The 18417-nt window shown below is 45.4% G+C and overlaps 2 protein-coding genes and 1 non-coding gene across 3 annotated transcripts in view; 2 read left to right on the plus strand and 1 right to left on the minus strand.

Moving 5' to 3' along the window:
- Window positions 1–12582, minus strand: part of LOC119959491 (oocyte zinc finger protein XlCOF6-like) — a gene marked incomplete at its 3' end in the record, with an annotated part of 29996 nt that extends 17414 nt beyond the window's left edge. Inside the window, exons 1-3 of the mRNA XM_038787731.1 lie at window positions 12056–12582; window positions 9431–9533; window positions 7121–8243 (exon numbers count right to left, since the gene is read on the minus strand). Coding sequence (XP_038643659.1) covers window positions 7121–8142 — 1022 coding nt within the window. The remainder of the gene's footprint in view (window positions 1–7120; window positions 8244–9430; window positions 9534–12055) is intronic.
- Window positions 1359–15992, plus strand: LOC119959492 (zinc finger protein 239-like). The gene is made up of 2 exons (XM_038787732.1): window positions 1359–3563; window positions 15928–15992. The coding sequence occupies exon 1, from the start codon at window positions 1472–1474 to the stop codon at window positions 2519–2521; it is 1050 nt and encodes a 349-aa protein (XP_038643660.1). The 5' UTR covers window positions 1359–1471; the 3' UTR covers window positions 2522–3563; window positions 15928–15992.
- Window positions 15993–17673: 1681 nt separating this feature from the next.
- Window positions 17674–17746, plus strand: trnav-cac. Its single transcript has one exon. It is a non-coding gene; the product is annotated as a tRNA-Val (tRNA).
- Window positions 17747–18417: the final 671 nt, after the last annotated feature.

Genomic DNA, 18417 nt, shown 5'->3' on the forward strand with positions numbered 1-18417 from the left:
ACAATTATTTTACTCTGAACTGGTAATGCAACACAATTTCAAAACCATAATAATAATTTGAGTAAAGTGAAGTGAAAACAGAAAGTTGTGGAAATGTGAAGTGAAAACAGAAAGTTGTGGAAATCCTCAGCAGGTTTGGCAGCTTCTGTGAAGAGAGAAAGTTAACATTTCCAATGCAATCTGATTCTTCTTCAGAACTGAGAGTTTGCAGCATTGTGTTTTCATTTGACAGATAGAATGAATGTGAACTTTGTGGTTCTTACAGATATTTGGCTGTAAATCTAATTTCAGACCTTCCTCTGAACACTTTGCAACCTAAGCTCATTGTCCTTCACTAAAGACCCGGATAGAAAATCCCGCCACAAGATGGCGGCGGCCGCCGGGTGACCATCACCGAGGAGGCAGCCCCGCCCACCCCCTCTAACTATACAAACATGGCCGCCCCAACGCTCCGCGCCAGGAACAAAAGACCCGACCTCCATTCCCAAGATGGCGGTGGTCGCCGGGTGACCCGGGGGCGGTTACCGGAGCGGAAACCCCGCCTACTTTCTCTTCCCATACCAAGATGGCCGTTCCAGCTCTGTGCTCCACAAACAAACGACCCGAGTTCCATTCCCAAGATGGTGGCGGTCACCGGTTGCCCCGGGGCCTGTCACCCGGCAGGAAGATCCGCCCAATCTGTCATCCCTAACCAAGATGGCCGCCGCAGCGCTCCGCTCCAAGGACAAAAGACGCGACTTCCTTTCCCAAGAGGGCGTCCGGTTGCCGTAGAAAATCAACACCCGAAGTACCGTCTTCCTATTGGTCGGCACTTGCCGTCAATCACTCCCCAGACATTGTGAGCTGGAGCATGCGCAGTGTAGGTATGAAGCTGGACTCAGGCGGGTGAGTGGAGGTTCCATACCCCCCAATAAGACCCATTGGTTTTATTGTCAGTCTGCAGACAGGAGCTGGAGAACTGAACCCAGGCAGAGGAGAGGGAGGGAGAAAACTGGGAGTGGAGGAAAGAGATGGTGAGATGGGTTTGGATTTCAGCCCAGGGAGGAGGGAGAGTGTGTGGGACCAGGATTTACAGCTTTGGGGGAACAAGAGAGGGAAAAATGTTCCAGAGAAACAGGAATTGTCTGTTAAGAATTTCTATCCTGGACTGATGGTGATGGCTTTTATAAACTCCTTTTACAGGATATTGGAAGTGGAGGATTGGCTGACAGAAAACTCAAACCAAACATCAAATTGAGATCTGACAGAGTCACTCAATTCTTTTGAACCTGAATATCACAGTCTTTGAATGTGGAAGGAGTAATGTTTGTCTGTCAGTTTGTGGGAAAAGATTTTAAACATCAGTGTGATTGGAAAAGCACAGAGACGCACATACACAGTAAGTGTTCCATGAACTGACTGTGGAAAGAGCTTTAACCAGTTACAAAGACAGAAAAACCATCACACCATTCACAGTGGGGAGAAACCGTCCATGTGTTGTCTGTCTGGACAAGAGTTCAACTTGTCATTCAACCTGGAGAGACGCAAGGACACCGGCACCATGGAGAAACCGTGGAAATGTGGGGACTGTTGGAAGGGATTCAGTTACCCTTCTGAACTGGAAATGCATCGATGCAGTCACACTGGGGAGAGGCCATTCACCTGCTCCACCTGTGGGAAGGGATTCACCCAGTCATCCAGCCTGCTGACACACCAGTATGTTCACACAGAACAGACACCTTTCAAATGTTCTGAATGTGAGAAGAGATTTAAAAGCAAAAAGTATCTGTTGAGACACCAACACATTCACAGTGAGGAGAAGCCATTCACCTGCTCCTTGTGTGGAAAGGGATTCACTGCTACATCTAACCTGCAGAAACACCAGCGAGTTCACACTGATAAAAGACCTTTTAAATGTCCAGACTGTGGGAAGTGCTTTAAAACTTCCGGGGAAGTGACCTGTCATCAACGTGTTCACACTGACGAGAGACCATTCAGGTGCTCTCACTGCAGGACTGGCTTCAGGCGATCATCTGAACTTACTGTACATCAGCGAATTCACACTGGGGAGAGACCATTCACCTGCTCTGTGTGTGGGAAGGGATTTATTCAGTCTTATCACCTACTGAAACACCAACAAATTCACTCTGATATGAAACCTTTTAAATGTGTTGACTGTGAGCAGAGCTTTAGAAGCAGAAATGGTCTAGTGATACATCAGCGAATTCACACTGGGGAGAGACCATTCACCTGCTCGGTGTGTGGGAAGGGATTCACTCAGTCATACAACCTGCTGAAACACCAACAAATTCACTCTGATATGAAACCTTTTAAATATTTTGCCTGTGAGCACAGCTTTAAAAGCAGCAATGGGCTGATGATACACCAGCGAGTTCACGCTGGAGAGAGATTGTTCACCTGCCCCGAGTGTGGGAATGGATTCACTGACTTACAGCTTATGCTGAAACACCAGCGACTTGATGAGTGTCTGCAGGGATTGGATTCGGCTGTTTTTGCTGCTGTCAATCAGATCCAGGACTGAAATGTGTGGGTTAATCCTGAGGTGTGTAAGAAACGCGCCACAGTCGCTCTCTTCCATGGTTCAGAGCTCCGAGATACAGGCAGAAGGCTCCTTTACAACTGTGTTTAGAGTCAACAAGATTAATGATGAATGCTGGAAACTGTAAGATTTTAGTCCAGGAGCCAGAGTTCATCCAAAAAGGGGGTCAAAGTCAGTGGTGATTTTAAAGCAGTTTATGATAAAACAACAGTTTAGATTTGGTACATCAGCTAAATCGGCAGAAAATAGATGTGACCCACAACATGTGAGAATGGATTACTGATCCTGGATCAACAGGATGCTGATCTCCAAGGCTGGAGGTGACGTTTACTGATCCTGGATCAGACACTCGGACAGATGGAGCTGATCTCCGGGGCTGGAGGTGACAGTCTCCTCGGAATGGTTACTGATCCCGGATCAGACACTCGGACAGATGGAGCTGATCCCTGGGGCTGGAGTCTCTTGTGTTCTCCTTCCTCTGGGTCCAGTCAGAGTGTTTGGTTTTAGTCTGAATCCAGCACCGATCACTTTGAAAATCTTTCCTATCCAAAGTGATTTTCCTGTGGAACCATTTTAACCTTTACTCAGGCAGTTGGTTTATATTTGGGTCATCAGATCCAAGCTTCTCCAGTTATGGAATCTGATTTCAGGGTTTGTGACAGAGAGAACAGGCCTGTCCTGTGTGTGTCACCCAGCAAGCTGCTGTGGAAGCTTTGTTACTGAGAGCCACAGAGAGCTAATTCTGTTCATATTCAATGAATTTCTGACATTTAAGAACATTATTAGATGGTGAATGTTTTCACAAAATATGCTGTCCAGTCAGACATTGGTGTAAAGTTGTGATCTGTTCCTGACCGAAGGTGAAATTTCCAGCTGAGAATCTTCGGTCTGAAGTTTCCGAGTGTTTTTGTAACATTCCTGAGTTTTCCAATGTGAGGCAGTGACAACAACAACTGGCATTTACCCATCAACAGGTTAAAATGTCGGAGACCCTTCACAGAGGGACAGAAGCTGTGTGGAAAAGGTAAGGAGACAGGTTTAGTGAGGGGTTTCCAGCCCTCAGGACCTCGGGAGCTGAAGGTGCCTCTGCCAATGGTGGAGTGAAGCAAGTCGGGGGAGCTGAAGGGGGTCAGAGTCTTTTCTTTGATTGTTTTACGGGATGTGGACGTCACTGGAAAGGCCGGGATTTGTTACCCATCCCTAATTGCCCTTCAGCTGAATGGCCAGCTCGGCACTGGAGTCAACCACATTGCTGTGGGTCTGGAGTCACATGTAGGCCAGGTAAGGACGGCAGATTTCCCTCCCTGAAGGACATTCGTGAACCAGATGGGTTTTTCCAACAATCTATAGTAGTTGTCACGGCCGCTGAGACTAACTTTAGAATTCCTGGTTTATTAATTGGATTTGGGATTTGATCCCGTGTCTTCAGATCATTAGCCTGGATCTCTGGATCACGAATCCAGTGACATTACCACAATGCCACCTTCTACCCTAATTGGAGGAGTGAGGGAGCTTGGAGGGTTGTATGGCTGGAGGAGGTTCCAGAGACTGTCTGTCATGGAGAGAGTGGCTGCCTCCATGGAGCTTCAAGCACGGCTCTGAAATGGGTCGGTGCAGGTCATGAACACGGCCGTGCCGGAGATGTCTGCTGCCATGAACAGGATGACAGATACAGTCAACACGTCACTGATCTCCCCCAAGCTGGTCAGCAGCAGAGTGCGAGGAATGATGTGACGCTGGTCCAGGAGAGGGATGGTGGGGGAAGGAGAAATGGATCTGGGAACTCCACTCAAAGAGCTCCCACCTTAGACCCATTCCCCCCCAAACCCACAGGCAGTATCCAACACGCTGCCCTGTCTCCAGCTGAATCTGCCCAGCACAGGTACAGATGGGTCAGTCTGTCCCAGGACCCTCAGGGGCTCTGAAACCCAGAGGGTGAAGACCACAAGCCTCTGGGCAGTGAGAGGAGGGGTGTGAGCAGCCTGTCTCTACCTCTGCTGAAACCACACGGGATGCATCAAGTAGAAGCAACAGGAAGGGTCTGGGCTCCAAATTGTAATTCACCAAGTGTCTGAAATGGGGGGTTTGACAAGATATGAAGTTTCTTTATTTAGCAATGATGCACAAACTGTATTGACTGGAACCACTTCCAGCTCTTGTCCGTTCTTACATCCCGGGGCCAGCTCAGCCTTTCACTGAGTTCATGCTGAATGTGAATCCAGGCTGGGGGCCATTGGGTGGCTGTGCAATGGGAGGATGAGTGGGTGAAGGAATGTTCAGTGAACAGGGAGGAGGAGGGGGGTTGGTGCTGCTGGTGGGAAGTGTTCATTCTGAAGGAGTCCCACCTGAAATAGGGACCATTCATTTCTCACTTTGAAATGATTGAGCTGCCGTCTTTCCCCATTCTTGTTCAGTTTTTCAATATTTATTTATTGAAATCTCAACTGAAACATATTCTTGTTGTGACCCTGCGATCCAGAGGATTATAAATCTGATAAAGTCAATCCCCATCGAGTACACAAGAGGACTCAACTGGTCCGAACTCTTTATGTCATAATTAAAAAAAAAACTAAATTTAGCGTCCCCAATTCATTTTTTCCAATTAAAGGGAAATTTAGCGTGGCCAATCCACCTACCCTGCACATAGAATTAGAATTCATAGAATTTACAGTACACTCCCCTTATAACCAAACTTTTTGACCAAGACTTTGGTCATCTGACTCAATGTGTCCTCATGTTCCTGTGAAACTGCTTGGCACATTTTATTGTGTTAAAAATCTCGATGTATACACAAGTTGTTATAGTTCAGTGAGATCTGATCATTGAGTGAGTGAGTTATTTGTTCGAATGCGTGTGAAGGAGTCCGATTGAGCCACAGTCGGAGTCACCAGTTTAAGGACAGGACGAGAGAGAATCTGGAGAGGGGAAAAGAATCAGGAGGAGACTAGAGACTGAATCTGGAACGAGCAGAGAGGGAGGGGAGTGTGTGGGACTGAGATTCATAGATTTGGGAGAATGCGCCATAGAAACTAGAATGGTCTGTTCTGAATTTCTATCCTGTATTTCCACTGAAAACCTCTGTAAACTCCTTTTACTGGGAGTTAGAGGGAGAGGATTTGCAGACAGAAAATTCAAGTCAAAATCTTGAGATCTTTCAGAATGACTTAATTTCATTATGAAAGCAGGAATGTTTGTTGTCTGTGGCAAATGATTTAAATCAGAATTGTGACTGAAAAAATAACCAGGATACAAACACACACACACACAGAAAAGAGACAGGGTCAAACATGACAGGGTCAAACCTGACATCAAGTCGAGTTAGTGTCAGACCGTTACCATGGAGAGGAATGGAGCTGGTAGCTCGGGAATTAAAACAATGACTTTGGTTTTCCCAATATTTAATTCATGGAAATTTCTGCACATCCACCACTGGATATCAGACAAACAGGCTCAGAATTTAACAAAGATGGAGAGAGGTGGTGGTGAGGTGGAGCTGGGAGCTATCTGTAAATGTGACAACTGACACTGTCCAGATGGTGTTATTGTGGGGAACATGTGGACGAGAAAGAAGAGGAGACAAATCTGGATCCTTTGGGAACACCAGAGGTAACTGGGATTGGGAAGGGAAGACATTACAAGTGATTCTCTGACTCTGATTAGACAGAGAAGAATGGAACCAGGAGAGAGCAGCCCCAGCCAGCTGGGTGACAGTGGAGAGGTGACGGAGCAGAATGGTGTGGCCGACCTTGTCAAAGGCTGCAGACAGGCCGAGGACAGAGGGGAGGTTTATCTTTGTCACAGTCACAGAGGATGTCATTTATAACTTTGATAAGAGTTGTTTCAGCTCGGTGACAGAGCTGAAACCTGATTGGAGGGATTCAAACATGGAGTCCTGGGGAAAATGGACAGGGATTTGGGAGAGGAGAGGAGTGATAGCGATAGGGCAGTAATTTGTAAGGATGGTGGAGTCAGGGTTTGCTTTTTGACAAAGGGTAGAATTACAGCAGAAGGGGAGGGTCAGTACCTGATAGAGAAAAGATTCAACAAAGTCAGTGAACATGGGGAAGTTGGTGATCAGTTTTGTGGGAATAAGGTCGATGGAGCAGGAGCTGGGTCTCATGGACAAGATGAGCTCTGAGAGGGCATGAGGGGAGATGGGAGAGAAACTAGAGAAAGATGTGGGTTTAGGGCTCGGGAAAGGATGAAATTTAGAGACAGTTTGGTCCGGTGGGCTCATGGAAGGGAGGGAAGCAGCAGAGGCAGCTGATCGGATTTACTCAATCTCAGTCACAAAGAAGCTCCACAAGCTCCTCACACTTCTTGTTGGAGGTGAGGATGGAAGAGACAGGGGAGAGCGAGAGTACTTCAAAAGGAACTAACTTGTGTCAGAGATATTAAAAAGTTTCAATGCACTGCGTATTTCACACAAATCTAATTTATTTGACTTTAAGCCTGAATATTAGCCCCTGTAAATGGGCTGCAGTTTATTACCATCAGCAGAACCAGACCCCAATGAACACGGTTCAGTCCTGGGTGTGATTAACGAAAAATTCCAATCACTGTGGTTATTTATGAACTCGCTGATGTCTCAGCAGGCTGGATGAGGTTGTGAAAGCGTTCCCACACTGAGAGCAGGTGAACGGCCTCTCCCCAGTGTGAACTCGCTGGTGGGTCAGCAGGTTGGATGACTGAGTGAATCCCTTCCCACACTTGGAGCAGGTGAAAGGTCTTGCGCCAGTGTGAATTCGGCGGTGGTCGGTGAGTTGTGATGATCGTCTGAATCCAGTCCCACAGCGAGAGCATCTGAATGGCTTCTCGTCAGTGTGAACACGTTGATGGTACATCAGTTCCCAGGAACTTTTAAAGCCCTTCCCACATTCTGAACATTTAAAAGGTCTCTTGTCTGTGTGAACTCGGTGGTGTCTCAGCAGGGTGGATGAGGTAGTGAATCCCATTCCACACCCGGAGCAGGTGAAAGGCTTCTCCCCAGTGTGAATTCGCTGGTGTGTCAACAGCTGTGACAACTGAGTGAATCCCTTCCCACACTCGGAGCAGGTGAAGGGTTTCTCCCCAGTGTGAATTCTCTTGTGCGTCAGCAGGTCAGATGACTGAGTGAATCCCCTTCCACACTTGGAGCAGATAAACGGCCTCTCCCCGGTGTGAATCCTGTGGTGTACAGTGAGTTGGGACGATCGCCTGAAGCCAGTCCCACAGTGAGAGCACCTAAACGGTCTCTCGTCGGTGTGAATACGTTGATGGAGCATCAGTTCCTGGGAACTTTTATAGCATTTCCCGCAGTCTGAGCATTGAAATGGTCTCTCATCAGTGTGAACTCGCTGGTGTCTCAGCAGGTTGGCTGAAATAGTAAAACTCTTCCCACACTTGGAGCAGGAGAACGGTTTCTCCCCAGTGTGACTGCGTCGATGTGTTTCCAGCTCTGATGGAGAAATGAATCCCCTCCCACAGTCCCCACATTTCCACGGCTTCTCCCCAGAGTGACTCCGCTTGTGTCTCGACAGGCCTGATGTTTGACTGAATCCTCGTCCACACACACAACATGTGTACGGTTTCTCCCCACTGTGAGCGATGCTTTTTCCTTCCATGTTCACAATCCGCTGATATACAGGTTACGGTCAATGGAGCAACTGGAGCTGATCCTGATCTGATGAAATTTCCCGACTGCAAATCCTCCCCTTCGAACACCCTGTGAAAAGGATTTAAAACAGAAAATAGGGAGTGAGCGAGAACCCACAAAAACACAAAGGCAGGTTGTGAAATTGAGCTGAATGAACCTGGTCATTTGTGGGGCCGGCACTGGGAAAAAGTGACCATGAAAACTGCTCGATTGTTGTAAAACCCAAATGGTTCAGTCACGTCCTTCAGGGAATGGAACCTGCCAACTGGTCTGGATCTGCACTAGACTCTGACACTCTGCGAGAAGGAGAGAGAAAGGGAGTAGTAGAGGCTGAATGATTGAAATAAGTATTTAATATATCTTCAACATGAGCAGAACTTTGACAGAATCTCCCGAACTATCGACCTCCACCATCTCAAAGGAGCAGGATAGCAGGAATATGTGAACACCATCATTTCCAAGTTCCCTCCAACTCGCACACCATCCTGACTTATCTGACAGACACTACTGGATGGACAAAGCCATTGTCTTCATTCCCGGTTACAAACTCCGCTCCCTCACCGCCGACTCCATCTCTCTCCCTGGGAACTATCTGAGACTGAATCAGACTCTTCACAATCTCGGTCATATTTCACCCCAAGCTGTGTTTCTGTCCACACATCACTGTGACCGCCTATTTCCACTCAGTACATTGTCCAGTTATGTCCCTGTCTTAGTTCATGTGCTGCTGAAACTCATCCATTCCTTTGTTTCCTCTAAACTCGACTATTCTAATGTGGGTCTTGTCGATCTCCCTTCACAGGAACTGGAGGTCATCCAAAGCTCAGCTGCTCCTGCCCTCACTCACACCAGGTCTTGTTCGCCATCACCCCTGTGCTTCCTCACCTACATCGAGGTAATCGCCAGTCCCACAATGCTCTGGGCTCATCTAATTGTGGCCCTCCCCCGGCTCCAGTTCCTCCCCTGTGCTCACAACCTCCTCCCTGAGCTGCCTAATCCCCTTCAGTCTGTCTCCACCAGCTGCACTGAGCATGCTCAGAACACAGCACGGCCCTGAGTCCTCGCCCTGGGTTCCTTTAGTCACCGATAGAGGACTTTCTGACCCATTGGGAATTCTGGGTAATCCCACCGCCATCGAGCTCAATCAGTGAACAGGCAAACCTTTTCCCCAGTTGGTATAAGGGAAGATCCATGGATGAGGGGGATGGTGGACAGGGAGCAGAATCAGAGGTTCAGACATTGTATTTAATACTCACAGCATAAGCATATTAATCTGATAGGAGATCACTTCCACACGAGAAGACAGCAGTGTGAAGCCTCCTGAGATTCTGGTCCCTTCCCAGTCAGTGATTAATGGAGCTGGGAAACAGAAAAGAGTCAGAATAAATTCTGGGATTTATTTGTTCAGTTTTACAAGTGGGTCTGCAGTCACATTCAAAGTTTGTGCAGACTGTGAGTAACTGGCTTTATTAACCATCCCTTTCCAGAAATTGGGGGAAGGTGTCTTGATATTCAGGGCAAATATTACAGGAACTATTTTAAAGCTTGTGTCATCATTTACGCTTTATCGGTATGGGTCATGACTAAAGCATTCGTGGGACCTATTTCTTAGAATAGGGGTTAGTTAATAAACTATCAGACTGGGCCTTGAGCCGCATAAATAGAGGCGTTGAGCACAAGAACAAGAAATTATAAAGTCCTGGTTAGATCACAACATTCCATCCAGCTCTGGTCACCGGTCCTTATGAAGGATATGAGGATCCTGACAGAGTGCTGAGGAGATTCAGGACGGTTCCATGAGGGAAGTTAGCGGCAAGGTTAGGCTGGAGAAACTGGGCTGGTTCTACACACAGCAAATGAGATTGAGGGAAGATTGATGGAGGTGCACAAAATTAATACAGGCATAGATCAGGTCGATAAAGAAAAGCTGTTCACATTAGCTGATGGTGCCTGAGATGCAGCACGGAATATGAAAAAGCCTTTTTTTACACAGAGTGATAACCTGGATCTCACAGCCCTGGAGGGTGGTGGAAGTGGAAATGATTCATCACTTCACAAGAAGAAGGATGATATACTGTGCGGCTTTTATCAAGGATTTGGCTGCATTAATTGCACGCTGGACGATTGCTTCATATTTAATTATCTGTCCCACTCCCATTCTGACCTCTCTGCCCTTGGCCTCCTGAACTGTTCCAATGAAGCTCATAGGGAGCTCGGGGAACAGCAGCTCATCTTTCCATTCAACACTTTACAACCTTCAGAACTCAGCAGTGAGTTCAGCAGTTTCTGCAGCAACAGAGGTTTCAGCATCTGGAACTCTCTCCCTGAAAAGGTGCCAGAACCGGATTCTATGTTTAGAATGTGTCTGCTCGTCCGAGATTCCCCAACCAGTGGAAATAATTCCTCTATATCTACCTCGTCAGTTCCAATTAACATCCTGAAAACTTTGATCAATTCCTTTTTAATCTCCTAAATTCCAAGGATTACAACCCTCATAATCATGTGGCAAAGGGGTTAGGGAGGGGGAGATATAATTAATGGCATAGTGCTAAAGATTGTGCAGGGACACAGGGGACTGGGGTGTCTAAGTGCTTTTCTCTCTGAAGTGACAGGATATATTCAGAGCAGTTAGCAAAGCAGTTCTGCAGAAGGATCATTTAGATCCGAAAATTAACTCTGATTCTCTCTTCACAGATGCTGTCAGATCTGCTGAGCTAATCCAGAATATTCTGTTTTCATCTCAGATTTCAAGAACCTGCAGTATTTTGCTTTTATTAAATTGCCTCTTGAGCTGATAAATGGTATTAATGAGACAAAATAGAAGTTTTACTGCTTTATAAAGCTCTGATTAGGCACAATTTGAGTATTACATCCATTTCTGGGCACCACTCTTCAGGAAGAATGTGAAGGTTCTTGAGAAGATGCAGAAGAGATTTTACAGAATGGTTCCAGCAAAGGAGGTTGAGGAGATTTGATTCAGGTGTAGAAGATTCTGATGGGTTTCGGTAAAATAGACAAAGAAAATCTGTTCCCATTCACTGATTGTACGAGGACTTGGGACACATTCAGGTTTTGGGTAAACGATCTGGGAGATGTGAAGGGGACCGGTTTTACAGTCAGTGGTAATGACCCTAAAGTTACAGCTGAGGGAAGGGCAGAAATGGACACGGTGAATATTTTCAAAAGGAAATTGGATAAATATTTAATGGAAATAAACCTGTGAGAATAGAGGGATGAAACAGGGGAATTGGACTGACTGGATTGCTCGAGAGAGAGCTAGCATCAACTCACTGGGCCGAATCGCCTCCGCTGTGCCACACTGACTCTCTGACTATAATCACACCGTATAATTTAACTTTGGGATTCAGCAGCGGTACAGTAGTTAGCACTGCTGCCTCATAGCGTCAGGGACCCGGGTTCAATTCCGGTTTCTGTGTGGTGTTTGTACATTCTTCCGGGTCTGCGTGGGTTTCCTCTGGGTGCTCCGGTTTCCTCCCACCGTCCAAAGATGTGCTGGTTAGTGGATTGGCTATGCTAAATTGCCCCTTAATGTCCAAGGATGTGCAGGTTAAGTTCTGAGTTATGGCTACAAGGTGGGTGGACGGAGGAAGCATAAATGGGTGGAGTGCTCATTTGAAGGGTTGGTGCAGACTTGATGGGCTGAATGGTCCCCCTCTGAACTGTAGGGATTCGATTATCTTATAATCACTCTGGGAAATCTGTGCTCTACACTCCCTCTGAGGCCATTCTATTCTAAGGTTTGTTGCCCAGTGCTGAGCTTTCAATATGTGGTTGAACCAGGGTTTGTGAAACTCGGGGTAATTTCAGTCAGTCTGGGACCTGGAATCTTCTCACACAGACAGAACAGACAAACATTTTACCTTGCACACTCAGATGCTGCTGATATTCAGGTTCTGATGTATCGCTGACTCTGTCAGATCACAATGTGATGCATGATTTAAGTTTCCCATCGATCAATCCTCCACTTTTAACTTCCTGTAAAAGAAAATTACAAAGACCTTCAACCACTATTCTAAGATATAGATTGAGGATACATAAAAATTGTCTTGGTTTGAGTTTACTGTGTGTAAATCGTCCTCTCTAACCCCCTGTAAAAGGAGTTTCCAGAATACATCCCGGTCAGTCACAAATTCTCTCCTCCTGCTGACAGGACAGGAAACACTGCGCATGCGCCCTGCTGCAATATGGCTGCCGTTATTCTGGGCCTGTGACGCAGAGCAGCCCAACAACGCCCTTTGCAAACACAGGATCAGTAGCTTCTTATTCGGGGTTTGAGGCATTCATGCTGTGTTCATGAAGCCCCCCTCCCAGACACTCCGCTGTCTCTTCCCTCCACCTCGCGGCCCCGTTGCTCAGTTCACCCGATCATTTTTCCCCTCGCCGCCCAAGTCCAAGCACGTACCGCACTGCGCATGCCCCCGTCAGAGACCGCATTGCGCATGCCCCCGTCAGAGACCGCACTACGCATGCTCCAGTCAGAGACCGCACTGCGCATGCCCCCGTCCGAGACCGCATTGCGCATGCCCCCGTCAGAGACCGCACTACGCATTATCCACTTACAGCTTGGTGGTGCGCCTGCCTAAGAAGCTCCTGCGGGTTGAATAGGACACAGTCTTCCACGCGGAGAATGCTGGGTATGTATCCAACCATTGAGAGGCAATATTGCTCAATCGAAATTGTTGCTTTGTGATCCGATTTCGATTGGAGCCACATGCCAAGATGTCACATTATTAAATTAATTGATACAGCAACCAAAGTGCATGCGAAGTATCTGAATTATACTAAATGGGTGGCACAGTGGCTAGCACTGCTGCTTCACAGCACCAGAGACCCGGATTCAATTCCGGCCTCGAATAACTGTGGGAAGGTTGCAGTTTCTCCCTGTGTCTGTGTGGGTTTCCTCTGGGTGCTCCGGTTTCCTCCCACAGTCCAAAAATGTGCAGATTAGGTGGATTGGCCGTGATAAATTGGTGTCCAAAAGGTTAGGTTGGTCACCGGGATAAGGTGAAGGTGTGGGATTAACTGGGGTGCTCTTTCCATGGGCTGGTGCAGACTCGAATGGCCTCCTGCTGCACTGTAGATTCTACAAGTCTTCCTCCAAATAAGATGACCAAGTGAATTCATTTCCACATTCACCTGGAGGCACATTCACCTTGGAACCAAGATGGCGCCAGAGCATGGCGACTCTGCGAGCTCTACCAAACAGTTCCTCTTTTTGCATCTCTTATAATCGTACTAATCTTTTAAAACTAATTGAACACTAACATTATCATCAACCTTTACTCCTGTATGCTTCACCAGATGCCGGTGTCTATGTATTTACATTGTAGACCTTGTGTTATCCTTTTATGTATATTATTTTTATCTTATTTTCTTTAATGTACTAAATGATCTGTTTGAGCTGCTCGTAGAAAAATACTTTTCACTGTATCTTGGTACACGTGACAATAAACAAATCTAAACCCAAAGAATTTTGTGGTGGAATTTTACACCTGAGATTGCAGCTCAGTCAGTGATTTTAAACCCTTCTACTAATGAGTTCCACATTCTTAGCACTGTTCAGTTAAAGAATAGCAAAAAAAAACTACAGATGACGAAATCTGAATTAACAACAAAAATAATAATCTAATAATAATCTCTATTAGTGTCACAAGTAGGCTTACATTCACACTGCAATGAAGTTACAGTGAAAACCTCCTAGTCGCCACACTACGGCGCCTGTTTGGATACACTGGGGGAGAATTTAGAATGTCCAATTCACTGAACAAGCACATCTTTCGGGACTTCTGGGAGGAAACTGGAGCACTCGGAGGAAACCCACTCAGGCATGGGAAGAATGTACAGACTCCACACAGACAGTGACCCAAGCCAGGATCAAAATACTCAGCAGATCTGGTAGTGTCTGTGGAGAGGGAGACAGGGTTTACATTTCATGTCTGAGATCAGAACTACACTGCATCAGCACAGATCTGAAAGGTGAACTGTTTCTCAATCCCCAGATGTTGCCAGATATGCTGGGTATTTCCAGTATTTTCTATTTTAATGTCTAGTTAAAGAGAATTGCTCATTAGATGTATTACTAAGTTATATTTATTTTCATCCTTATACAAGTGAAAACATCTTCCAGTTGTCTACCCAGTAAAAACACTTCTCTGCGTTTATATTACTCAATCATTCACTTTTCCAAAGGAAACGTCCCTAGCCTGCTCAATCTATCTTGATGTGTATAACTTGTCAGTATAGAATCGCTCCAATAAAAGTTTCTTGCATCCTTTCCAGTGCTTCTCAATACACTTTGTAATAAGGAGATTTGAGGTAATCAGAGCAGCAAACTCGCCATTGTCCCCAAACGCCTGCAAATTGTAGTACTTAAGTTTTTTCTCCCCCATTAGCTGAATATAAGATGGAATGGAATGAGCAGATTCAACAAGCCGATCTCTAACATTATGGGGCATCTACAATGGTGTGTCCTTTCCCTACAGTGAAGCAGTGGGCTGTTTTACTCTTAATCTGTCAGTTATGACATGAAGAATGGCGTGTCTGAGAACAACAGCTTTCAGTGAAGTGGCTCCAGGTCAGATTATGCTTTAAACATAATTTCTGAGCAGTGATAGGCTGCACTTGTAATTTATGTGTACTTCTATTTACAGTTCAGTCCTGCTTGCTCAGCTCTCAGCTCTCATAATTGTCCTTCAAGTTCATAATTCCCCAAGTTCAAAAGACGCATTCTCCTCCCCAAACTGAATGTAAAATCGAGTCGTATATGATCGCGGCCACCTAGGGCTGCCTTCACCATGAAGTTACTGATTAATCCCATCTCACTGCGCAATACCAAGTCTAGTGACTCCCTTTGGGTGGTTCCAGAAATCAGAACACTCAGAGCATCAAAAGATGTTTGTATTTGGACTCGGCACACATAGTAACAGTTTGTTCAGTCAACAACTTAATATAATGGGTTTACAGATGACGCTCTATCAAAAATGTCGAATTGTAATAAAAGCAAAATACTGCGGTTGCTGAAATCTGAAATAAACACACATGTCCATCCGAGGCAGCTGCAATGCTCCAGTGATGCCCAATGTAAACTGGAAGAACAACACCTCATCTTCCTATTAGGCACTTTACAGCCTCCCCCATCTGCCCTTCGCTGTTCAGTTGCTTCCATTTCATATTCGGCTTTCTCACCATTTTGCCACCGTTAATACTTTTCATTCCTTAAAGACCCCTATGTTTTACGTCCTTGACAAATTTGTCCATGCGGCAAGGCGGCACAGTGGTTAGCACTATTGCCTCACAGCACCTGGGACCCAGGTTCAATTCGGCCTTGGGAGTTTGCACATTCTCCCCTTGTCTGCATGGTTTTCCTCCGGTTGCTCCGGTTTCCTCACACAGTCCAAAGATGTACAGGTTTGGTGGATTGGCCGTGCTAAATTGCCCCTTCGTATCCAAACATGTGCAGGTTAGGTTGAGTTACGGGGTTTCAGGGATAGGGCAGGATCCTGGTTAGGGTGCTCTTTCAGAGGATCGGTGCAGACTCGAGGGGTTGACTGGCCTCATTATGCATTGTAGGTATGCTATTCTATTCTTTTCGGTTCTACCTGGCCTTCTATTCTGCCCCACCTCCTGTGTCCCTTTTCAACTATATAATTCTGTCCATTCCTACCCTACCCTCCCATACTGCTGTGAAGGATCATTTAAATGATGTACTGGTAAACTCGGTTTCACTCCATAGATTTCGGCAGACCAGCTAAATCTATCCAGCAATGTCTGATTTCATGCTGACAGTAATGTTGCCCAAAAAGACAGATGCCAGCAACATGGTAATTGAAGCAGAGGAAATGGCAGAGATGGTTACAAATCACTTGTTCTTGGTCTTCCTGTGGAGGCAAAGCAGAAAGATAGACCCGGAAAGGAGGTTCTGTGCGGATCTGCTCACAGCCGCCTTTCATATTCACTAACGGGATTTGACCAACGGAATTGTTCACATCTTGTACAAGGAAGGATCAAATCCAATTGGCATCTCCATTTCAAATCCGTTGTGAAGTAACATTCTCTCATTTGATTTGAAAGCTGACTGTTGTGAAGCTGCAGCCGAGCACAATGGGCTTTGTGCTGCTCTTTCTGTGGTGTCCTGGTCATCACATTCGCCGATTGAAAACCGGACAGAACATTATCAAATCTTTCACATTAACAGTGAGACAAGTTGGAATGATTTAAGTTTGTTGCTGGAAGTTATCGGGATCTCGGGTGCTGCAGCCAATTCTATTTACTTTTACCCCGGCCTCAAAATGCATTCAGCAAAATCAGAAATGCTGAATTGTCCGGATACAATGAGATGGAAAATATGTTCGCATTTTGACAAAGTTCACATATTAGCGGTTCGTTCAGTCCACAACAGAATTGAATGGGTTTACAGATGCAGGTTTAATCACCGTCTGAAACATGCACATAAAGACAGACACAAGCGATTCTGTGACTGAACGGGATGAAGGCGTCAGAATGTCTCAGACACAGAACAAAAAGGAATCAAATATAATGAAAATATCATTCTCAAATCTCTACCTGTAAAACTATCCCATTTCATTTCAGTGCTGGCTGTGCTCAATCTTACATGAGCACAATGGGGTTTGTATTTCCCAGTGACTCGAATTATTTTCTTTTGTCAGTCATGTTTGCAAATCAATGTATATTTCAGAGTCTCACTTTCAAATGAGGATGTAAATGTCAGATAAGATGAAGTTTTGAGTAACGGAACAGATACTGAGTAAATTGATTGATATTTTTGAAGCAACATGAGAATGGTGTTATTGCTGAGTGAGCAGAAATCATTCCACCCTGAGACTGCTTCTCCATTTGAAAATTCATTTCAAACCAAATAAAGTGGAGGACTGCAGCAAAGTGATCTCAACAGGGCTTTGTGAAGTTCTAAAAATCATTCCCTCTCTAATAGACAGACTCTGTGAACAGGCTGTAGATCAAATATAATTAAATTCTGTATGTCAACTCAGAAATAATGAAAAGATGCTTGATCGGGAAAAAAACACCTTCATAAATTCGGTATGAAATCAATTGCATGATTATACATTGTTTATATCGTAAACTACATAATTTCCGTGTTCACATCTTCTGGTCCAGTGAAACTTGATCATTAAGTCAGACTGGGCGTGGATTCGACAGAAATTCCTTTTTCAAAAGCGAATTGGACGATCAGCTGTAATGGAGAAAACTCAAGGCCGTTTAAACAGAGAAAAACATTGAGACTAATCAAAAGATTGTTCTTTTGAAAAGCTGGTCGAGGTGATCGAAGTGCCACTTATTGCGTTTTGCCATTTTATGGTTATATTGATTTATTAGTAACTCTGCAGCATTCCTAATGAGAACAGCCGAATTCTAAAAAACAAAGGTCTCAAAGTGTGACTGAGTGACAGAACAGTGTCCGCTTTCTACACAGGCTCATTAGAGTGAACATCAGCCAACGGTTTCTGTAGTGTAGTGGTTATCACGTTCGCCTCACACGCGAAAGGTCCCCGGTTCGAAACCGGGCAGAAACATTATGGCGATTTCTTGCTGTTTTCTGTTTACTCATTAAGAGAATCCATGACCTTCCACTCGTTTCAAATGATATCCTACAAAACCCACCATTATGGAGACTGGAAGGAATCGGTCAGAGAGTTCACACGTGTTAAGTGTGAATGGTTTTCCAATGAGCTGCGACATTTTCTGATTCGAATAATAATGTTAAATCAATTTCTCTGCCGCTTGTCTAAGTTTTCAGCCGAATTGAACTCCCTCAAAAGGAGTTCTCCTTCAGTGCAACAAGAATGCAGGTTTCCTGATCTCGGTCAGAGGGTCAAACTCGGTGTTTTGTTTATGTGGTGTAGTGGTTGTCATGTTTACTTTACACTTTTTAAAAACCCTGGATTGGTAACCGCGTAAATCCATTATCGAATCCCATTCGATTAAGTGTTTGGGAAAAGTTGCATAATTGACATTTTTATTGTCACACATCCCGAATAACCCTTAAACTGAGTGAATCTGCCGTGTGGAACCCCGGTTCCCAGAGCTTCAGCCTGATTCTCTGCATTGTCAGTTTAGTGACAATAACACAACTCAACACCAACTATCACCCCCAGTGAATCCGCTCTCGATTATTACCTGAATATAATACCTTACAAAGCAAATGTCATTTGCTCTCATATATGCTGGAAAATGCATTCAGGAG

This window comes from Scyliorhinus canicula, unplaced genomic scaffold (assembly GCF_902713615.1).
Source record: "Scyliorhinus canicula unplaced genomic scaffold, sScyCan1.1, whole genome shotgun sequence".
Classification (NCBI taxonomy): Eukaryota; Metazoa; Chordata; class Chondrichthyes; order Carcharhiniformes; family Scyliorhinidae; genus Scyliorhinus; species Scyliorhinus canicula.

Bases quoted from the DNA above. Each gene is read 5' to 3' on its own strand.
- LOC119959492 (XM_038787732.1), top strand. From the start codon at position 1,472: ATGTGTTGTCTGTCTGGACAAGAGTTCAACTTGTCATTCAACCTGGAG.